General features: G+C 38.9%; 1 protein-coding gene across 1 annotated transcript in view; it reads left to right on the plus strand.

Moving 5' to 3' along the window:
- Positions 1-5,636, plus strand: part of LOC145408369 (uncharacterized) — a 45,814-nt gene extending 40,178 nt beyond the window's left edge. Inside the window, exons 11-12 of the mRNA XM_080279095.1 lie at positions 1,368-1,454; positions 4,544-5,636. Of these exons, the coding sequence (XP_080135221.1) occupies positions 1,368-1,409 (42 nt within the window). The 3' untranslated portion in view covers positions 1,410-1,454; positions 4,544-5,636. The remainder of the gene's footprint in view (positions 1-1,367; positions 1,455-4,543) is intronic.
- The last annotated feature ends 11,925 nt before the right edge of the window (positions 5,637-17,561 follow it).

Here is a 17,561-nt window from a genome sequence, read left to right on the forward strand (position 1 = left end):
TTGAGGACAAAGCAGCCTAGAGGTGTTTCTGTTATGGCCAACCTTAGAAAGAATTTAAGGCATCAGAAATGATGATGGCCTAAGATTCAGTGTAAAACTGAGAATATTATATGGTAATGACACCTGGAAAGTCAAAAGGCATCATTATTGTTACAGTACCTAGTTTGTGACTTGCATTTGGTTACATAACCCACTGTCATCTATAAAGAGTATGTAGTGTACTTATGGTACTTGTGCTTAGTCTCATGTTTTTCTGATATACAGTATAATTATCTGTTTTCTAATTGTGAAAAACTGATCCAGTATGATCTTATGTTGGAGAACATGTTTGGCACTACATACCTCACTTAGCTTTCACTGTCATGCTGCTTTGTGCACCACAGCCCAGGCAATATGCTGACTTATTCACTCATTCTCACTAACAAGATAATCGTTCGTCGCAACTTCTACAGAAGATGAATGGGAATATCCTGCTGATGTGACCAGATATCCTTAGTCCATCAGGTCCAAAGCATCAGTTTGTAATCCTACAGAGGTTATACCGTTCAACATATTACTGTATTTTTTGTAATCTACAGTAGACCCTTGCTTTAACAGATCTCAATAGAGCAGATATCAGATTTACTGGACACGATGAAGGCCATCAAACTTCCTTCGGCTATAACGAACAGTGTCTGTTAAATGGGATGCAGTGGGTCGCAGTACATGTGTTTCCTACCATTTTTACTCCAGCCTGGCCTGAAATTGCTCCCTCCCCATCATAATTGCTGAGTTTAATAACAGACTGGTAATACAGTACTATACTAGTCATGAAGAAGTGCCATGACAAGAATATTAAATAAGCTGCAGTGGGAGGAATTATGGGCCAAGTTGGTGTAAAGTGGGTATAGTTTTCATTTTTAGCACTAGAATATTCTATTGTACTCACGTATTTTCAAACGTGCTTGAAATCTCACCTCATGGGAGGACCCATTGGATATAACAGGCTATTGGCTTTTATCAGATCAGTCTTCCCCCAAATTAGTCTGTCATAGCAAGAGTCTACAGTATTTCTGCTACTACATGTCAGTTTTATGTAGTGCAGGAGGGTGGTATTGTTGTGAAGGGGTTAATGAAGGCAGTATCTAATCCTTGTACATTGAAGTGTCTGTCCTAAGCTGATTAAAGTCATTTGACCAGTGAAATTCAGCTATGTCAGGCCAAGTTGGAACTTGTGTGGGCATGTTAGTAAAACCCAGGTCTGGTTGCAGCTGTAACTAAAACAGGGAACTGGCCTAGTAAACTTGATGGTTGCATATCATACAGTATTGTGGGGAAATGTTTGTAGGGTGGTATCCTTGTCAGTTACGCTTGAGTTTGTGTTGCAGGTAGCGGCCTGGGAGGAACACTCGGAACATTGCAACAACTGAGGCAGCAGTAGCATTGTGTGTATGTGAACTGAACCAAACTTCCAGGTGAGTGGTAACTTAACGCATATTTAATTCCATTTAAATCTGCACTGCTTCTGTATACAGTACATTTAATTTAATTAAGGCTAACTGGGGGAAAGCCAGTCCATATTAACCAGTTTTATGGAGGAAGCCCAATAAAATTCTCTGTCAGTCCAGGTTACTTTGGATTAAGCAAGTAGAGTCCCAGATTACCCACCCAACTTCCCTTCCCAGGCCTTTCATATGGTATTTGTGATGTGTATCTTCTTGCTGTTTTGATATTTACTCCACTGTTTGTATTGTAAATCCAGTTACTACAGTATTAAGACTGTCTGTCTTGTATTTTGTACTTAACAGTAAATGCACAGACATGAGTTAAGTACGCAGTATAAAGCACTCTACTGTAGAGTGTCTGCTCTACCTCAAGCCATTATTTACTAGACCCCCTTGTGTCTTACAGTTGCCTGGCTAATGTGTGTGTGTGTGTGTGTGTGTGTGTGTGTGTGTGTGTGTGTGTGTGTGTGTGTGTGTGTGTGTGTGTGTGTGTTCTTACCTAATTGTATCTTTACGGGAATGAGTCAAGCTCGTACTGTCCCGTGTCTTAAACCATATTTATCGTACATATCCTTAAATTTGTGAATTGTTCTGGCACACACTATTTCATCCGGTAGTGCATTCCATTGATCAATTGCATTACCTTTTCCTTGTGTGTGTGTGTGTGTGTGTGTGTGTGTGTGTGTGTGTGTGTGCTTCCTTGACTATGCTGTGTTTGCCTTGTGACTTGTGAATGTCAGTTACGTGCATGAAAACTGATATTCAATACAGTATTTGGTTTCAGGTTTGTGATTTCCAAATCCTATAAGTCTGCAAAAACATGGGTGAGCTGAGCTGCATCTGGACTCTAGTTTTTTCATTCAAACCAAGTCCAAATAAAGCAGGTTTAGTCTTGAGTGGTTAGGCAGTCTGTATTAAGTGGGTTTCCAGATAAACAAGTCTGAAATAGAAGGGTTTTACTGTATCTTTATATTACAGAGCCACAAGGTCATATTCTGATAAGAGGTATATTGACCACATTCACCTGACTTGAGACATCAGTGCAAAAGAAAGGTACATAAAGAAGCCATCAGAGGCTGGGATGGGGTTACAAGGCACCAGTGCATGACTTGGGTGTATCATGGATGTTGACTAAGAGGGATGAAGGGTGAAGGGCTGTCTGCCTTCTGTATTGTCATAGGGATGTGGCAACCAGTCACCACTTACTTGAGGAACCATGTAGTTTGTACAGTACAATACTAGCAGGAGGCAGAATTGGAATTTTTTCACTGGTTTGGGTCTTGAAAAATGTCAAAGCCCTTGTTCTATATCCTCCCCCCTTAGAAACATACAAGTAAGAATTTAAAATTCTTTGTTGTGTTTGGAACGTAATATTCTATCATCAGCAGCAAAATGAGTTGTAATGTATTAGTATGTGTAGCAATGAAGAGCTACCTTAAGTGAAGGTAAGGAATGCTTTTTTCATGTTTTAGGTTTACAAGCACACACACACACACACACACACACACACACACACACACACACACACACACACACACACACACACACACACACACACACACACACACACACACACACACACACACACACACACACACACACACACACACACACACACACACACACACACACACACACACACACACACACACACACACACACACACACACACACACACACACACACACACACACACACACACACACACACACACACACACACACACACACACACACACACACACACACACACACACACACACACACACACACACACACACACACACACACACACACACACACACACACACACACACACACACACACACACACACACACACACACACACACACACACACACACACACACACACACACACACACACACACACACACACACACACACACACACACACACACACACACACACACACACACACACACACACACACACACACACACACACACACACACACACACACACACACACACACACACACACACACACACACACACACACACACACACACACACACACACACACACACACACACACACACACACACACAAAAGTAGACTTCATAATAGTTTTATAATAAATCACAAGAAACTTTAAGTGAAGAAGTGGTGGCCATTGATAATGAAACAACATTAAAGAAGGGATAACTATACGTGGTGTAGGTTTATCATAAAACAAATGTAGTGTGGTGGTAATGTTCATAAGTAGGCTATGCATTACCTTTTCCTTGTGTTCAAATGTTTGGAATCAAAAGTACTTCGTTGTAGCATATAAAACCAGTTCTTGTTTTTTCTTTACCTTTTCATTTACCATTAAGCTTTCAGGGACTGAGCACGAATGTTGTACTGTACATTTTCATTCATTCATCATCTGATTCATTGTTGCTTCATGAGGACCGTAGGAGCCCGGTGCTAGGCAAGTTGGCCCTGACATTTAAGATGAGAGTGACCAGCCTCCCTCATCCCTGAGTGGCATTATGTGAACAGTAAACCCCAACCATCCCATGGATATAAACCTTCACCGGCTCAATCCGATTGGAGCACCATAATAACTCACTAAGCCACCAGGCACCAAAATTTGGTTCTATGGTTACCACCCAGCATATTAAATGGCTTCCTGGTGTACCGGAAACCATTTGGCCTGTCACTCAGTGTAGAGTCACCCACAGGCAGAAGGAAGAGGAAAGAATGAAGGAAAGAAGGACAGAAGAGGGAGTGTAAAGTCACATGTACAGTATTAAACTAATTCTTAAATATTGCTTGCTGTGGTGTGTTCTTTTAACTAAAGATTCTTAACCCTTCTCAGCTTAGTTCATGGTAACATGTAGTCAGACTGAAGGGTGGATTTTACAAGTAACCAAGGAGACTCATTCCTATCTCATAACTATGGTTTATATAATTTCATGAGACATTATTATAATCAGTTACGGGAGTAGCCCAATTCCATCAGTTGACAACAAATTGATTGATGCTATAAATTTAGTAATCCCAAAAGTAGTACCTTTTTTTTCCCCCTGAGCTTGTAATGCTTTCTTTTCTGCAGGCAAAGCAGAGTGGGGGACAAAACACAATCCAGGCAACTTCATACTTAAGTGGACATCTTCTCATGAGCAGATCTTTGACTTCAGTTGTATAGTCACAGGAAACAGTTCCTCTGTGGACAGCAAAACTTCAACACATCTGACTATATCACCACAGCCCACTACACGGCTTACGTATTTCACAGCCTTGGCTGAACAGTTTGGAGGTCTAGACATAAAGGAGCTAATGAATTGGCTGTCAGTGTTTTACGTTTTACTTTGTTAATATTATTTTTTTTTAAACCATTGGAACCTAGAATGAAGTACTGGGCCACTTCCACAATTGCTGCTTTTTTGTTTAGGATGGTAACCAGTTAAACCCTTTCTTTTCTGTTTCTACTTCTACAGTCATCGTTGGTGGTGATGTCAATGAGTACATGAGCCCATAACATGCAGATTAGGAAACAGTTACCATGGAATCTCCAGTGAGCTCCATACCTCCTCAGTGAAGCTTGCCATGTTGCAGATTCTTTTTGTTGAGATGGAAATAATTCCACTGTGGAGGTGGCCCACTGTCTTCCCCACGGCGTATGGTCTAGCTTTGGGGTCACTCGTCACATTGGCAGTTCAAAACCTAAATGTGTGCAAAGGAACTATTTTACTGTGACTGTACGTAACCTTGGTTTGAGGGAACTGGGAAGTTTCTTGTATCATGAAGCTTCCTGTCAGATGGATTTTCTCAACTGTGTTTGATATGGTCTCTGTTGATAATATGAGTAAGTGTAAAAAAAAAAAAAAAAAAAAAAAAAAAAAAATAAGGACCCTTGTGGCAATTACATTTAAGTGTGGGGCTAAACAAGTTGTGGATTCACTCGATAATGATACTGTGATATTTAAGTGCATTTTTTGTATACCCGGGGGAAAAATGAAACCTAATAGAGCGCCTGAGAGCGAATTTTTTTATAAGGATCATTCAGGCTGTGCCCATACTAGGTAGTTTTCAGTCTTTATTTATTTTTTTTTTTTTCAATTTTTTTCCCAGCCCTACCCAGACCTACAAGTTTTCAGTTGAAATGTGACCATTGAGAGCATACCTATATTGTATGTTTTTGTCATTACCCATAAGAAAATGAAATCAAGTCACCATGTGTCATTTATATTTAAAACCTTGTAGACAGTGGCCTCTTCAGTTACATGATGTATTTCCTATTCTATTCTTGCCGTTTCCAGGTGATTTTATTCCGTTTAGGCCAAAGTTATATAAACTGGAGGGGTTGAATGTACACCCACCACAAAAACCTTGATACTCTCATATATTTAGCTTGAATACTTCAACATAACTCTGATAGGCAAAAATGTCACTTTAAAGTGACATTTTTGCCTATCAGAGTTAATACTTTTGACTTTTCTACATCACTCAAGGACTTTACAGGCATCTTGGAATATGTCAGGTGAAAATATAACACTAGTAAGGCGTAGGGAAGAAGCTGAGAATTTATGCAGCAAGAGCATCAACAGCATACATCCTCCCCTGATGAGACCTTGGTGAGCACTGGCAAATTTCACGCATCAGTGAATCTGGGAGTGTCCCGGGTGTTGCCAGATGTACATTAACAGCCGAATTAACCTGGGAGATGCTTGGAGTTAAGCCTACCTTAAGTTGTATTTTTCTTAGGTCTCAGAGGAGTGATGGGATCAAGGTGTTTTGTAGAGGGTGTAGTCTTCATTTACTTCTCTCCCAGGGGGCTCGAGTAAAATGTCTGGTAGCAGCAAGAATAAATAGAAACAGCATTCTCAGTCCAAAGAGGTCATCCAGACCTCAAGATTATATTTTTCCCAATATTGTGTACATGATAGAACCCTAGCCATTACGTAAACATGCACAGAAATGCCCACAAATGTTCCCTAGTTGACTGGTATGGGGTAGTATATAGTGTTGTATTCTTGTCACCCTAGGAGACTTTCTAACACCTCCTCCTTATCAATTTATTCAGCATAATTACACCTTACTACTCTCTTGTATGTTGTCTTTGTATTTTTTTTTATACTAATATAGATTGCATAAATAACATACAAGATATTGTTAATACAGTATATGCAGAAATAAAAAGTAAGGAAGATGTAGTAGAGAACGTCCTCAACCGATGAGAATACCACCCATAGTGTCAGTGGCTGATAGTATATTTTTTACCACAGTTTGTTGCTCAGTCACTAAGCCAAATTTCAGGGGACTGTTTTGGGAGGAGTAATCAAAATTTAGTATAATTTTTGGAAGCCATTTGTATGCTACGCTAGTGTATTACTACGGTAGATGGTACTGAATATGTGTATGGTATGCACCATATACTAATACTGTTGAGCTTAAATTAGAATGAAGGTAACTAACTGCAACTTTAGAAGTTCCTGATATAAATTTTTTTCAGTTGTACTGAATATTTCTGTAAATGAATTTCCTCTCCAGATTTTTAAAAACAGTCCAGACCTCAGTGGATAGACATCAACAATACCAGTGAATGTCTTGTGCATATGAAAGCAAAAGTTAATGCCATTGGAGTAATCACAGTATTTTGTTATGGATACAGTTTTCACTGCAGTAGCATTAATACTGTAATGGTTTTTTGAAAAGTATGAATTCTTTTATCATTCCCTTAGTCAAGTAATTGCAGCAGCTGATCACACTTGCCCTATTTCATGTGCTTATCTAGTAAAGTCTGCATGTATTTAGGAGACATGATCAAAAAGTTTTGATTATGGTTTCACTGTTTTCTAAGGGGTGGTTAATGCTTGTCGTACATCAGCCACTTTAAGTTGCCATATATCATCAGACAGCTTGATAACACAGGTCACTGCACCATAGTAGGGACAAGAGTAGCATTATGTGAACCACCTACTGTTGATTTTTTGCAGTATTTGGGAAGAGTGCATTTTTGCAGATGACTGCAAGGATTACAATATTGTGTAATTTCTTCCTCCCTCTTAGTTGTGCATCACAATCTATGTAAGGTCATAATGAGATGAAATCTGAGTTAACAGATATGATCTAAAACCAACACACAGAGATCCCAGTGGGAGAACAGTGTCAACAAGATCCTCAAAAGTTCATCAGTCAGGATTGCAAGCAGAGGTTATGCATCTCTTAATTTTTGACATGGAAAGAATTGTATCCAAAGAAATATTCTGTAGATGTACAGTCGTACTGCTAATGCAGGTTTGTACCTGGAAGTTTTGAAACCTCCGCCTCAGGCTGAGATACTAATGATGTGTAAGATGGCAGGGGCCACTTGTTACCTACCAGTTTTTAGCCATGAAAGTACGGTATTCCATTACCCTCAAATCCACCATATTCACATGACTTCGTACCATGCATCCCCTGGTTGTTTCCCAGACTGAAGCATGTGATAGAAGGACATTGTTTCGCCACAAGGAAGACAGTCTGAAATTATGAACGTCCTGAAGACCAGCAAGAAAGAATTGCAGTTGCTAATGCTTTTATCATTGACTGGAATATTGGACCAAGTATGTGGATGCAGGAGGGAAGTTTTGTGAGGGAATAACAGAAGTATGTATCTAATATTCAGTAGCTAAATTTGCCATCTAATATAGAAACATTTTGATCATGCCTTATAATGCAGTCTCTGTATCACTAAACTCATTTCTTCAATTTGTGAGTGTTGTTGATATTTGTGGCTAAGCAGTTGATGTGAAATTTGGTAGACCTTTTTCAGTGTACAACATACAGTAGTTCTAAACTTACTGGATGCAGTTGTAATTGAGAGACTGCACATTACTGCAGGACTGTGTATCATGACATGTATACAATTATTCACCTTATTTTGCATAGGAGAAGCACAGGATCAGGGATTTGGTACCCCATTTAATGTGATGGTGTCCAGATTGACTCTGTCGGATACGTTTATGTGAAGCTGCAGAACGTGGTGAATGTTTTTGGCTTATCAGATTGAGCCAGGATTCCAGGGGCTTGAACAGTGAGCGAATGGAAGCGTGGCCCATTGGATTGGGCAAATTTGGGCTGTCTGGACATTGCAACGCCTCACCCTGCCCTGAGGTGGGAAAGGAGGTCCGGATGATGATGATGATGATGATATTGCACAAGAAATTCAGATAGTCTTAGCTGCTGTTGCGTGCAAGTGCCATTGCCGTAAGATCCTGTTGGGTTAACTCTTAAACTGCTGGGATTTTTCTCAGCTGAACAAAACCAATGTTAGCCTAAGTAAAATAGCCAAGTGCACCAACAGCAGAGGCAGGGTTGCTTGAGGTGTGTTCTTCCCATCTGCTAGGATTTCTCTGTTGAATAAATCTGCTGGTGTTGGCTTAAGTAACATAGCCAAGTGCACCAACCCCAGTGCAAGGGTTAAAGTGATTATTAGATATGTAGAGCTCATGGTAAGTGAAATTCCAACTCCAGTACTGTTGATATAATTTTATCTCCGCTATTAGAATGACTGCTTTGGTCTTTGTGTTAGAAGGTAGTCGTGACATGGCAGGACCAGTACTGACCCATGAGAGTGAAGATTCATTCATTCTCACTTGTACACCTGAGGAGGTGGCAAGAAGAAGTGACAAGCTGAATATTTACAAGTCTCATGATCCAGATAAAATCTTTCCAAGAATTCTTCAAGAGGTACATGACCAGGTAGCTCTTTTACTTACAGAAATCTACAAGTCACTGGAAGCAGAAATGCCAGAAGATTGGAATCTAGCAGTTGTGACTTTAAGTGAGGGGATCAAGAAGGTCCTGAAAATTATTTTCCAATTAGCCTGACCTCTATCATAGTCATACTAGTAGGAGGAATAATTGTAGACAGGATTGTCGAACACCTGGAAAATCACAGCCTGACTGTGGACTTCCTGCAACCGACTTTCTCAAATTTTTCAACAAAATATTGACAAGGTGCCATACCTTAGACTGATGTCAAAGGTGCGAACACTTAATAGGGAGGTTATACCGTGGATGGAAAACGAGCTAATGGATAAGAAACAAGTAGTGATTAACAGAATTTCTTCTGATAAGGCTTCAGTCACCTCTGGAGTTCCAGAATGGTCAATCCTTGGTTCACATCTGTCCATCATTTATATCAGTGACATAGATGTTGGTCTGTTAAGTGTGATCCTCAAAGTTTACTGATGACATCAAACTTGGAGCTTATGTGAGCAGTCTTAAAGGGACTGAAAAACTCCAGGCACATATGTGTAGGGTAGGGGAATGGTCTGAGACATGGAAAATGCTATATAACTTGGAGAAATGCTGGGTGGTGCAAAAATCCCAAGTCAGACTAATCACTTTTGGAGAAAACCCTGTGGATGACTGATTTGGAAAAGGAATTAGGTATACTGATCATTAGTGATGTAAAATTTTCCAAACAGTTCATCAAAGTAGAAAAAAATGGCCAGAAATTGCTAGGCTACATTCAGAGGCAGTTTTTTTTATAGGAATAGAGATTGCTTCTACACGTTAACTTCTTAATATGGGCACCTCTGGAGTACACTTTGCAGCTCTGGTCACCTACACTTAGGGAAGACATAGTTTGACTTGAAAGAGTTCATACTTGAGCTGCAGAACTTATTTCACTCATCAGGAGGCCAAGTTATCAGGATCGCTTGAGGGCTTTGGGACTTTTCATCAGAAACTCCTAGACTATGAGGTCAGCCCATTGAAGTGTTTAAAATAATTGAATGGACTTGACCATCTCGTCCATCGAAAGTTGTTTAGTCTAAACACACAACCACGATTGGAAGCTGGAACTGAATGGATTTAACACCAGTAGCCCATATGTGAAAACTTTTTCACATACAGGACTGCTCCACCTGGATCAGACTCCCCATGGATATTGTTAGTAGCACTGTAGTAGAGCAGTTTAAAAGAAACCTCAATGGGATGTTACTCACACTTAAATGAGTGCATATTGGATATGCATTCTCAAGCAAATATGAAGTATCTCCATGGTATGGACCACAAGGTCAATGAGATTCATTTCTTGTAACTCCTTAAAGCAGATAATGTATTTTGTTGATTTAATTTTGATAGCAAATTGTATTAAGGGAACTGTTTTATAGAAACAAGGTTTGTAATTCAGTTTTGCATTATTATCAACCAGACAGTTTAGGTAATTATAAATTCAGTTTTTAAATGATGGCCACAAGATGAGACACTTTATCCATATCATGCTGGTTAGTCATATTTTGTACTCTACATTCCTTTGTAACTTCAGACCTTTGATAGCCAGGATTTCTCTTAACTAAAGAAAATGATCTAAAGTGTTATTGTACCAGCATCAAAGAAAAGGTGACAAGATAATTTTTGAAACCCTTGACTGCTAGGATTTCTTGGTTGAACAAAACCTGTATGTGCAAACATGAATATACCCAAATGAACCAATGGCAGTGAAGGGGTTAAGGGGCTGGGTGGATCTGTCTGCTGAGTAAAATCATCTGATGGTTTGTACAATATAATCCCAAGCCCCTCAGCTGACTTATATGGGTTGACACAGTAGCTGATTGATGTACAGTCGTGAGCCAGAGTCACAGAATGTCTCCTCACCCTCTACCCTTACCCCAAGCTGACAGACAATTGTAGCCAGGGGTTTTTACTGACCAAAGTCATATTGCTGACAGATGGAAGCTTTTCTAGACTTCACAGGTGTTAGCATAAACTTGTTCTTCATGCAGTTTAACAAGGCTTTGAACTATCTCCTACAGTGGATAAAAGATCTTTGTTTGGTTTGAAACCCCGACTAGGGTACAACTTTCCTCCAGCCATGGGTGGTAGTAGATGTTGCAGTAGTACAGGTATCAGCAACCTGAGGCTTATCTGAATATGCACCCAGTGGACTGCAGGCCAAAGGTGCCCTTGTTCTGCAGTCCACCATTCTCCTACTGAGAGATAGGGGACTCAAGGATGTTTGTATAACTGGGCAGCTCCACCACCTGGTCATATCAGTGCCACCACTTGAAGGCATCTCTCTCCAGCCAGGGTTTGGCTTAGAGGGTGGGTAGAAATGGTGATTCACAGCTGTACAAAGAAGTTCTCAATAATTTCAATGGTGAGGTGTAGGTAAATCTTTCAGGGTGATAACAAATGTGCAGTGAAGAGTGTTGAATCTTTCTGCTTCAAGAGTATGAATGAAAAAAATGGATACTGTATTCCCTCTAATAGCGGTGGTAGGCTGTATGATTTATATCATCTACCACAGTATTGAAGGCAGTACATATTATCTAGTCATCTGTTGAATTGATGATCAGTGAATTGTAGTTCTTTTATACTGATCCTAATTTTTTTGCTGTCATATAATGCCTGTATAGGATTATTTTGAAATGTTATGACAAAGGTTATCATGGCTAACATATTTATTTTCAGTATTTATACCTTTTGCTTTTCAAAGTAAATGCCCTTCGGTGTAATCTCTTGTGAAACTATTTATCTTGAGATTATGTGTTTGTAAGTTATTTATGACTAGACAATGCAGTATACTATATTGTTAATGTCTGTATAGTATGCTGTATTCAATGAGCTTAGGTATCTAGGGCTTTATACATAAACATTCTTGAGTTTAAGATGTGGTTAAGACTGTTTATGTTTCTTTCTCCACTCATATGGCTACCAAACACTTCACAGCTGAACTTCAGTTATTAGTAAGGTGAAAAGTAATACTAAACAAAGTGAGATATAGGCTAAGATCCTTTATTAATACTGCCCTGGAGCCTCAGTGTATTCCCATGAAGGCTGCTGATTGGCTGATGCAGTACAGTAATGGCTATGTGCTTAAAACTTCATTTCAGTCCAGTGCATTCTTTTTTAGTTTATTTGTGCTACTTCCTGATGATTTGATTGAGCATGGGAAAGGCTGCTCATACTGAAAGGGTTAATGAAGGTAATATCTAACTCCTCCAGTTCAAAAAAGGTCTCTGCTAGGCTGAATATTAACATCAGAATATAGCAAAAATAAAAGAGAGATCCCCAGAATGAAGGGAAGAGGAAGGCAGACCCACAGATTTTTATTGTATTGGTAGAAGATACACCCCCCCTATTCCCATTGGTTAAGGAAGCTCCCTAACACCTTTTCTCAGTCAATTTATCTTGTTAATTACACCATATGTTCTGTTCTGTGTTATATAAATTATTCTAACTACAGTATTGTGTTACATAAATCTCTCTAATGTTTCCATACTCTACGTGAATAACATATATCTATCTATCTACTGCCAGATGCCATAATCCCGTAAGGGGTGGCCATTTGTCTTTGAGTTAGTTGTTTTACGGGGAGGGGCACTAACCCTCCACCAACCCAATTGTTGACACGTAGAGAGCCCGTATGGTTTGGTTATATGGTTACCACCCAGCGTTGTAAATGGTTTCTTGGCTTACAGGAAACCATTAGGCTTGTCACTCAATGTAAAGCCACCTGTAAAGGAAAGAAAAGCAATAAGAAGTGACATGAAAGATGGGAGAAATAAGAAGAGAGGAGGACAGGCACAGAAAAAGAATGATAAAGGCTAAGGAAGAAGTAGGCAGCACTACATCAAGTGAGTGAATGATGGTCGCCACCACCTACCACAAATACTAAAGGCTATTAATGAGCTATATCTAAAGATTAATAACTAAGGAAGAGGTGCTGGGGAACCTTCATGCCTGATGAGAATATGTACCACAGTGTGCTTTGCCTCTACCTACTGCTGCTGCTGCTTAACCCCTCAGAGGCCGCTGGTGTCAAATGACTTTTTACTGTAGTGTGGCCACCGGCATCATTCGAGCGCGACTTATAGAAAATGGCGAAAATTTTTGGGACGTGAACAAACATTTTAAACGTCTTGAGACTGACCTGCATTACACGCCCATACACCTCATCAATCAGTTCAGAGCCTACTGCTATGATGAGTGGATTTTTTATTTTTTTGTTTGTGGCTATGCCTAAACACGCCCAAGTACACCCATTATCTCGACCCGGATGAAAATATGTTTCTCCTCCCTTGCAAAACACACACATCCACCATGTTTATGATTACGAATAAATACAGGCATATTCAAAAAGACATCTATCTATCTATTGCCAGACGCCACAATCCCGTAAGGGGTGGCCATTTGACTTTGAGTTATTTGTTTTACGGGGAGGGGTACTAAGCCTCCACCAACCCACTTGTTGACACGTAGGGAGCACGTATGGTTTGGTTGATACTGTAATAAAAGAAAAATACATTTTTGTCTTGGTATCTTTACCTATTTGCTCAGGTTTGTTGTACTGGTTTGGATCAGTCGATGCAGTGCGACTTGTAGAAAACTGTGAAAACTTTGGAGAAGTGAACAAACATCTTGGACATGAGACTGACCTTCACTTCACGCTCTCACACCTCATTTGTCGGTTCACCACCTGCTGCCGTGATGAGTGGTTGTACGATTTTTTCGTTCGTGGCCATGCATACACACACACAGTTACACCCATTATCTCAACCCAGACAGAAAATATCACCTTCTTCCGTGTGAAACACACACAACCACTCTGTTAATGATTATAAATAAATACAGGCATAAAACGAAAATGACATGAAAGTAAAAGAAAATACATTTTTGTTTGGTATCTTTACCTATTTGCTCAGGTTTGTTGTACTGTTTTGGATCATTTTATATATTCTTTGCCTTTCACAAGCATAACAGGAAATTTTTCTGTGTTCATGTGATGTTTTCGTGTGTGGAAAGGCCGCCTTTCTTTTCCCACTTATCAGTTCGTGCGAGGTGCAAAAGGCAGGTCGTCTCACATTTCAGTCCTCACTGTCCAGCTTGTACACTCAAGGGATGATGTTTATCTCATTTAGGTCGGAAAATAGAAAGTCTTGCCTCCCTTTTCCAACAAACTCCTCCACCCAGACTACAAAATACAGTAAGTCGATACTACCATAAACACAGTGAACACCGAAAAATGCAAAATAAATTCATTATATTTATATATATATATACTGTATATATATATATATATATACTGTATATATATATATATTTAAATTCAAACCTTGCATATTATGTACTGAAAAACTTCAAAATACACATATCTAGTTGTTTCACATCATTTCAGCACCATTAACAATGTTTTATGTTAAAAAAAAAATGCGACATTGCATTACTGGTATACCTACGTGTGACCGGTACCAGCTACCTAAATTTACGCAACTTCTGCATTCGATTGCATGCCACAGGATTGGCCTAGGATGCTGAAATTTGCACTGCCAGGTTCGTCGGAACTTCCTCTTCAATATGGCAAAAAAAAAAAAAAACTTCGAAAAATGGGACCCTATGAATTCCACGCAGTTGGCCATGGAGGGGTTGAAGTTTGTAGTAAGGGATGCAGGCTGATGAAACTTTATACCATGGGCATTCCATAAATATCCAGAAAAAATTAGACGTTGTATGCCCATTAAGTTTTTGCCCCCTTCACTCAGATGACATACTGTACCTGTACAGTATTTTGCATTTTACTCCTGCTATATACTGACACTTTTATTCAGTTTAGGAGAGACTTTTGAAGCTGGATGGCTTACATGCAGCATTCCTTAGCCTGTTCATTATGAGAAATATTTCATAAATTGGATAAAATTGTCTGCAGGTAGGAAAACTTCGTTAAATTAATATCACAGTGAAGTGGTTAAGTATATGTGCAAAAGTTCTTGCTGTAAATTACTTTTTTTTTTTTTTTTCCATAAGTCCTCAGTAAATTACATAAAAATTTGCTAGTAAAGTTACATTGCTAGTTATACACCTTAACTGATATGCCAGAGTCCCCCCACTTCCCAGTACTGTGCTAATAATATTAAGGGAGTTGAGATAATATAGGACACATCCCAGGCTTTTAATGAGGATTGCCCGTACTGGGCTGTGTCGTCAGTTTATGACTTCAACACTCAGTATCATTTTAATTATCTTGCAGTATTTTATTTATTTATTGTCATTTGCTTATTTATGGCAGTACAGGTAACTTTTATTTCTGCAATAAATTCTAAATCCAGTAAGGTGGATACTGCACCTTATAGTTTTATATTACAAAAGATTATTAGCCAGTTTAAACCAATGACAGTTTCAAACTGTTCTTATTACCATCAGACAACCTTACATTCATGTCCTGTATTGCAATTAACTCCACAGTAAATTACAGAAAGAATGCACATTGAAGTTCCATTATCACTTCAAAAGCTGATTTCCAAATTCTCCCAATTTAAAATGCTATATGTATGGGAAAGTTTTTGATAGTTTTCAATGCATCCCAGACATAATGAGGACTGTGACTGCCTGCATCTTCCTCAACCCATTCCTGACATGAGGTGATTGCTGAGGTGAATAAAACCATCCAGCATTAGCAGCAGAAAGATAGAAAGGACATCCAGATATTGAAAGAATTAATAGAGTGCATTTCTGCTCCATGACGACTAGAGATGTTTCCCTAACCCCTTGAATCCGTTGATGCATATAGTAATTTGCTTGTGTTACCTCCAGATTGCCTCATTCAGATTTGAGGAGACCTTTTGCAGTGAAAGGGTAAGTGAAGACTATAGCTAGAACCTGCAGTTGATAAAGTCTCTTCTAAGCTGAAGAAAAATTGCCTAAAGGTCATTGGATTGAAGGTGTGAAATGAATAAAGTTTCCTGATGGTAGGAAGTATATAATGTAAAAAATGTCATTGTACTGAAGCAGTTAACCCTTTACATTCAGTTGTTATTATTATTATTATTATTATTTTTGCTATATGCAGTTTTATTCACCGTAAGAGCTGGGGATGGGAGGGATTAGATGTAGCCTTCATTACTTACGTCTCTATTAGGGGGTATTCTACACTGAGTAAAATTGTCTGGCAGTAGCAGGAATAAACAGTCAGATGACATCACTGATTTAAAGGGGTAGAGAGAATAGGGCACCAGGTATATTACGTGATTGATTCACAGCAGCTCAGCCTGTAGTCACCAGCCTAATATAACATATCGGAATGTAATACACAACAGTTCATAACAATGGCTTTCTGAATGGTGTCATGGTTAGTGACTGGGCAAATAATCTCAGCCCTGATTTGTACCTATATTTGATAAGAAGTGCATGGAGGAAGTTATTTATTGTAATGTTAATATACTGTATGTAAGTTTAATTACACCCTTGCTAGGGTCGCTTAGTGTCCAAGGAGTATAGTTGATAAAAAGTATATATATACTGTACATGCTATACTATGTAAAAAAAAAAAAAAATACAATAGGAATTGAAGCTTAATGCTCAACTTGCAATTGTACAATACTTTCACCACCACAATATGTAACCTGCTGATTGTTAGATGTATATAGATACAGTATGGCATTCATTAGCAGAAAATTATAGTTTTGTTTCAAGCAGTGACTGTTGACATTAATCCCCAAGCAAAGAATATTTGAAAAATATTTTGTTCAAAATATAACAAAGCCTCAGGAATAATAAATATATTACTGTTTACATTTTCATCTCTTGGCCCATTAGCCTCTTTAGCAACGGCAGAATCAAAGTGGAAAATATATATGTATATCTGGAGTGAATGCAGCTTTCTCCCTGAATGATATATATATATTTCTGTACTGTACATGTATTTAGTGAGAAGTTCACCGCTTTCCGATAAACCTTTCCGCCGTAAACCACTGCACCCAATGCCATTTTTTTTTTTAAAGAGAATATTCGGTGCCGGTGCAAGTTTTGAGTACCAGCGTATGACTGATTGAGTTTAAATAGGGGTTCAAGCCATTTTAAGCCCTCAATGAAACTTTAGCCCTTTGACGACATGGCTGTAAAACTGCATGGTTCTCCTTAACATGCTAAAAATATTCTTATGATGTCATATGAACACTATATAATATTTCTAAATGTGAATGTATTTCCTGATATGTTGCAAATATTTCTGGTAAACTGTTCTCTAAGTTTGCATTTTGTGTTCAGTCCAGGCTTTGAATGAAATGTATTGGTTGTTTAACTAATTTGATAATTTTATGCCTCAAGCAGCTACAGGACTGTATTATGTATGTTAGTGAATG

This window comes from Coenobita brevimanus, chromosome 77 (assembly GCF_032717465.1).
Source record: "Coenobita brevimanus isolate Jiangsu-jjx chromosome 77, ASM3271746v2, whole genome shotgun sequence".
In the NCBI taxonomy this organism is placed as follows: Eukaryota; Metazoa; Arthropoda; class Malacostraca; order Decapoda; family Coenobitidae; genus Coenobita; species Coenobita brevimanus.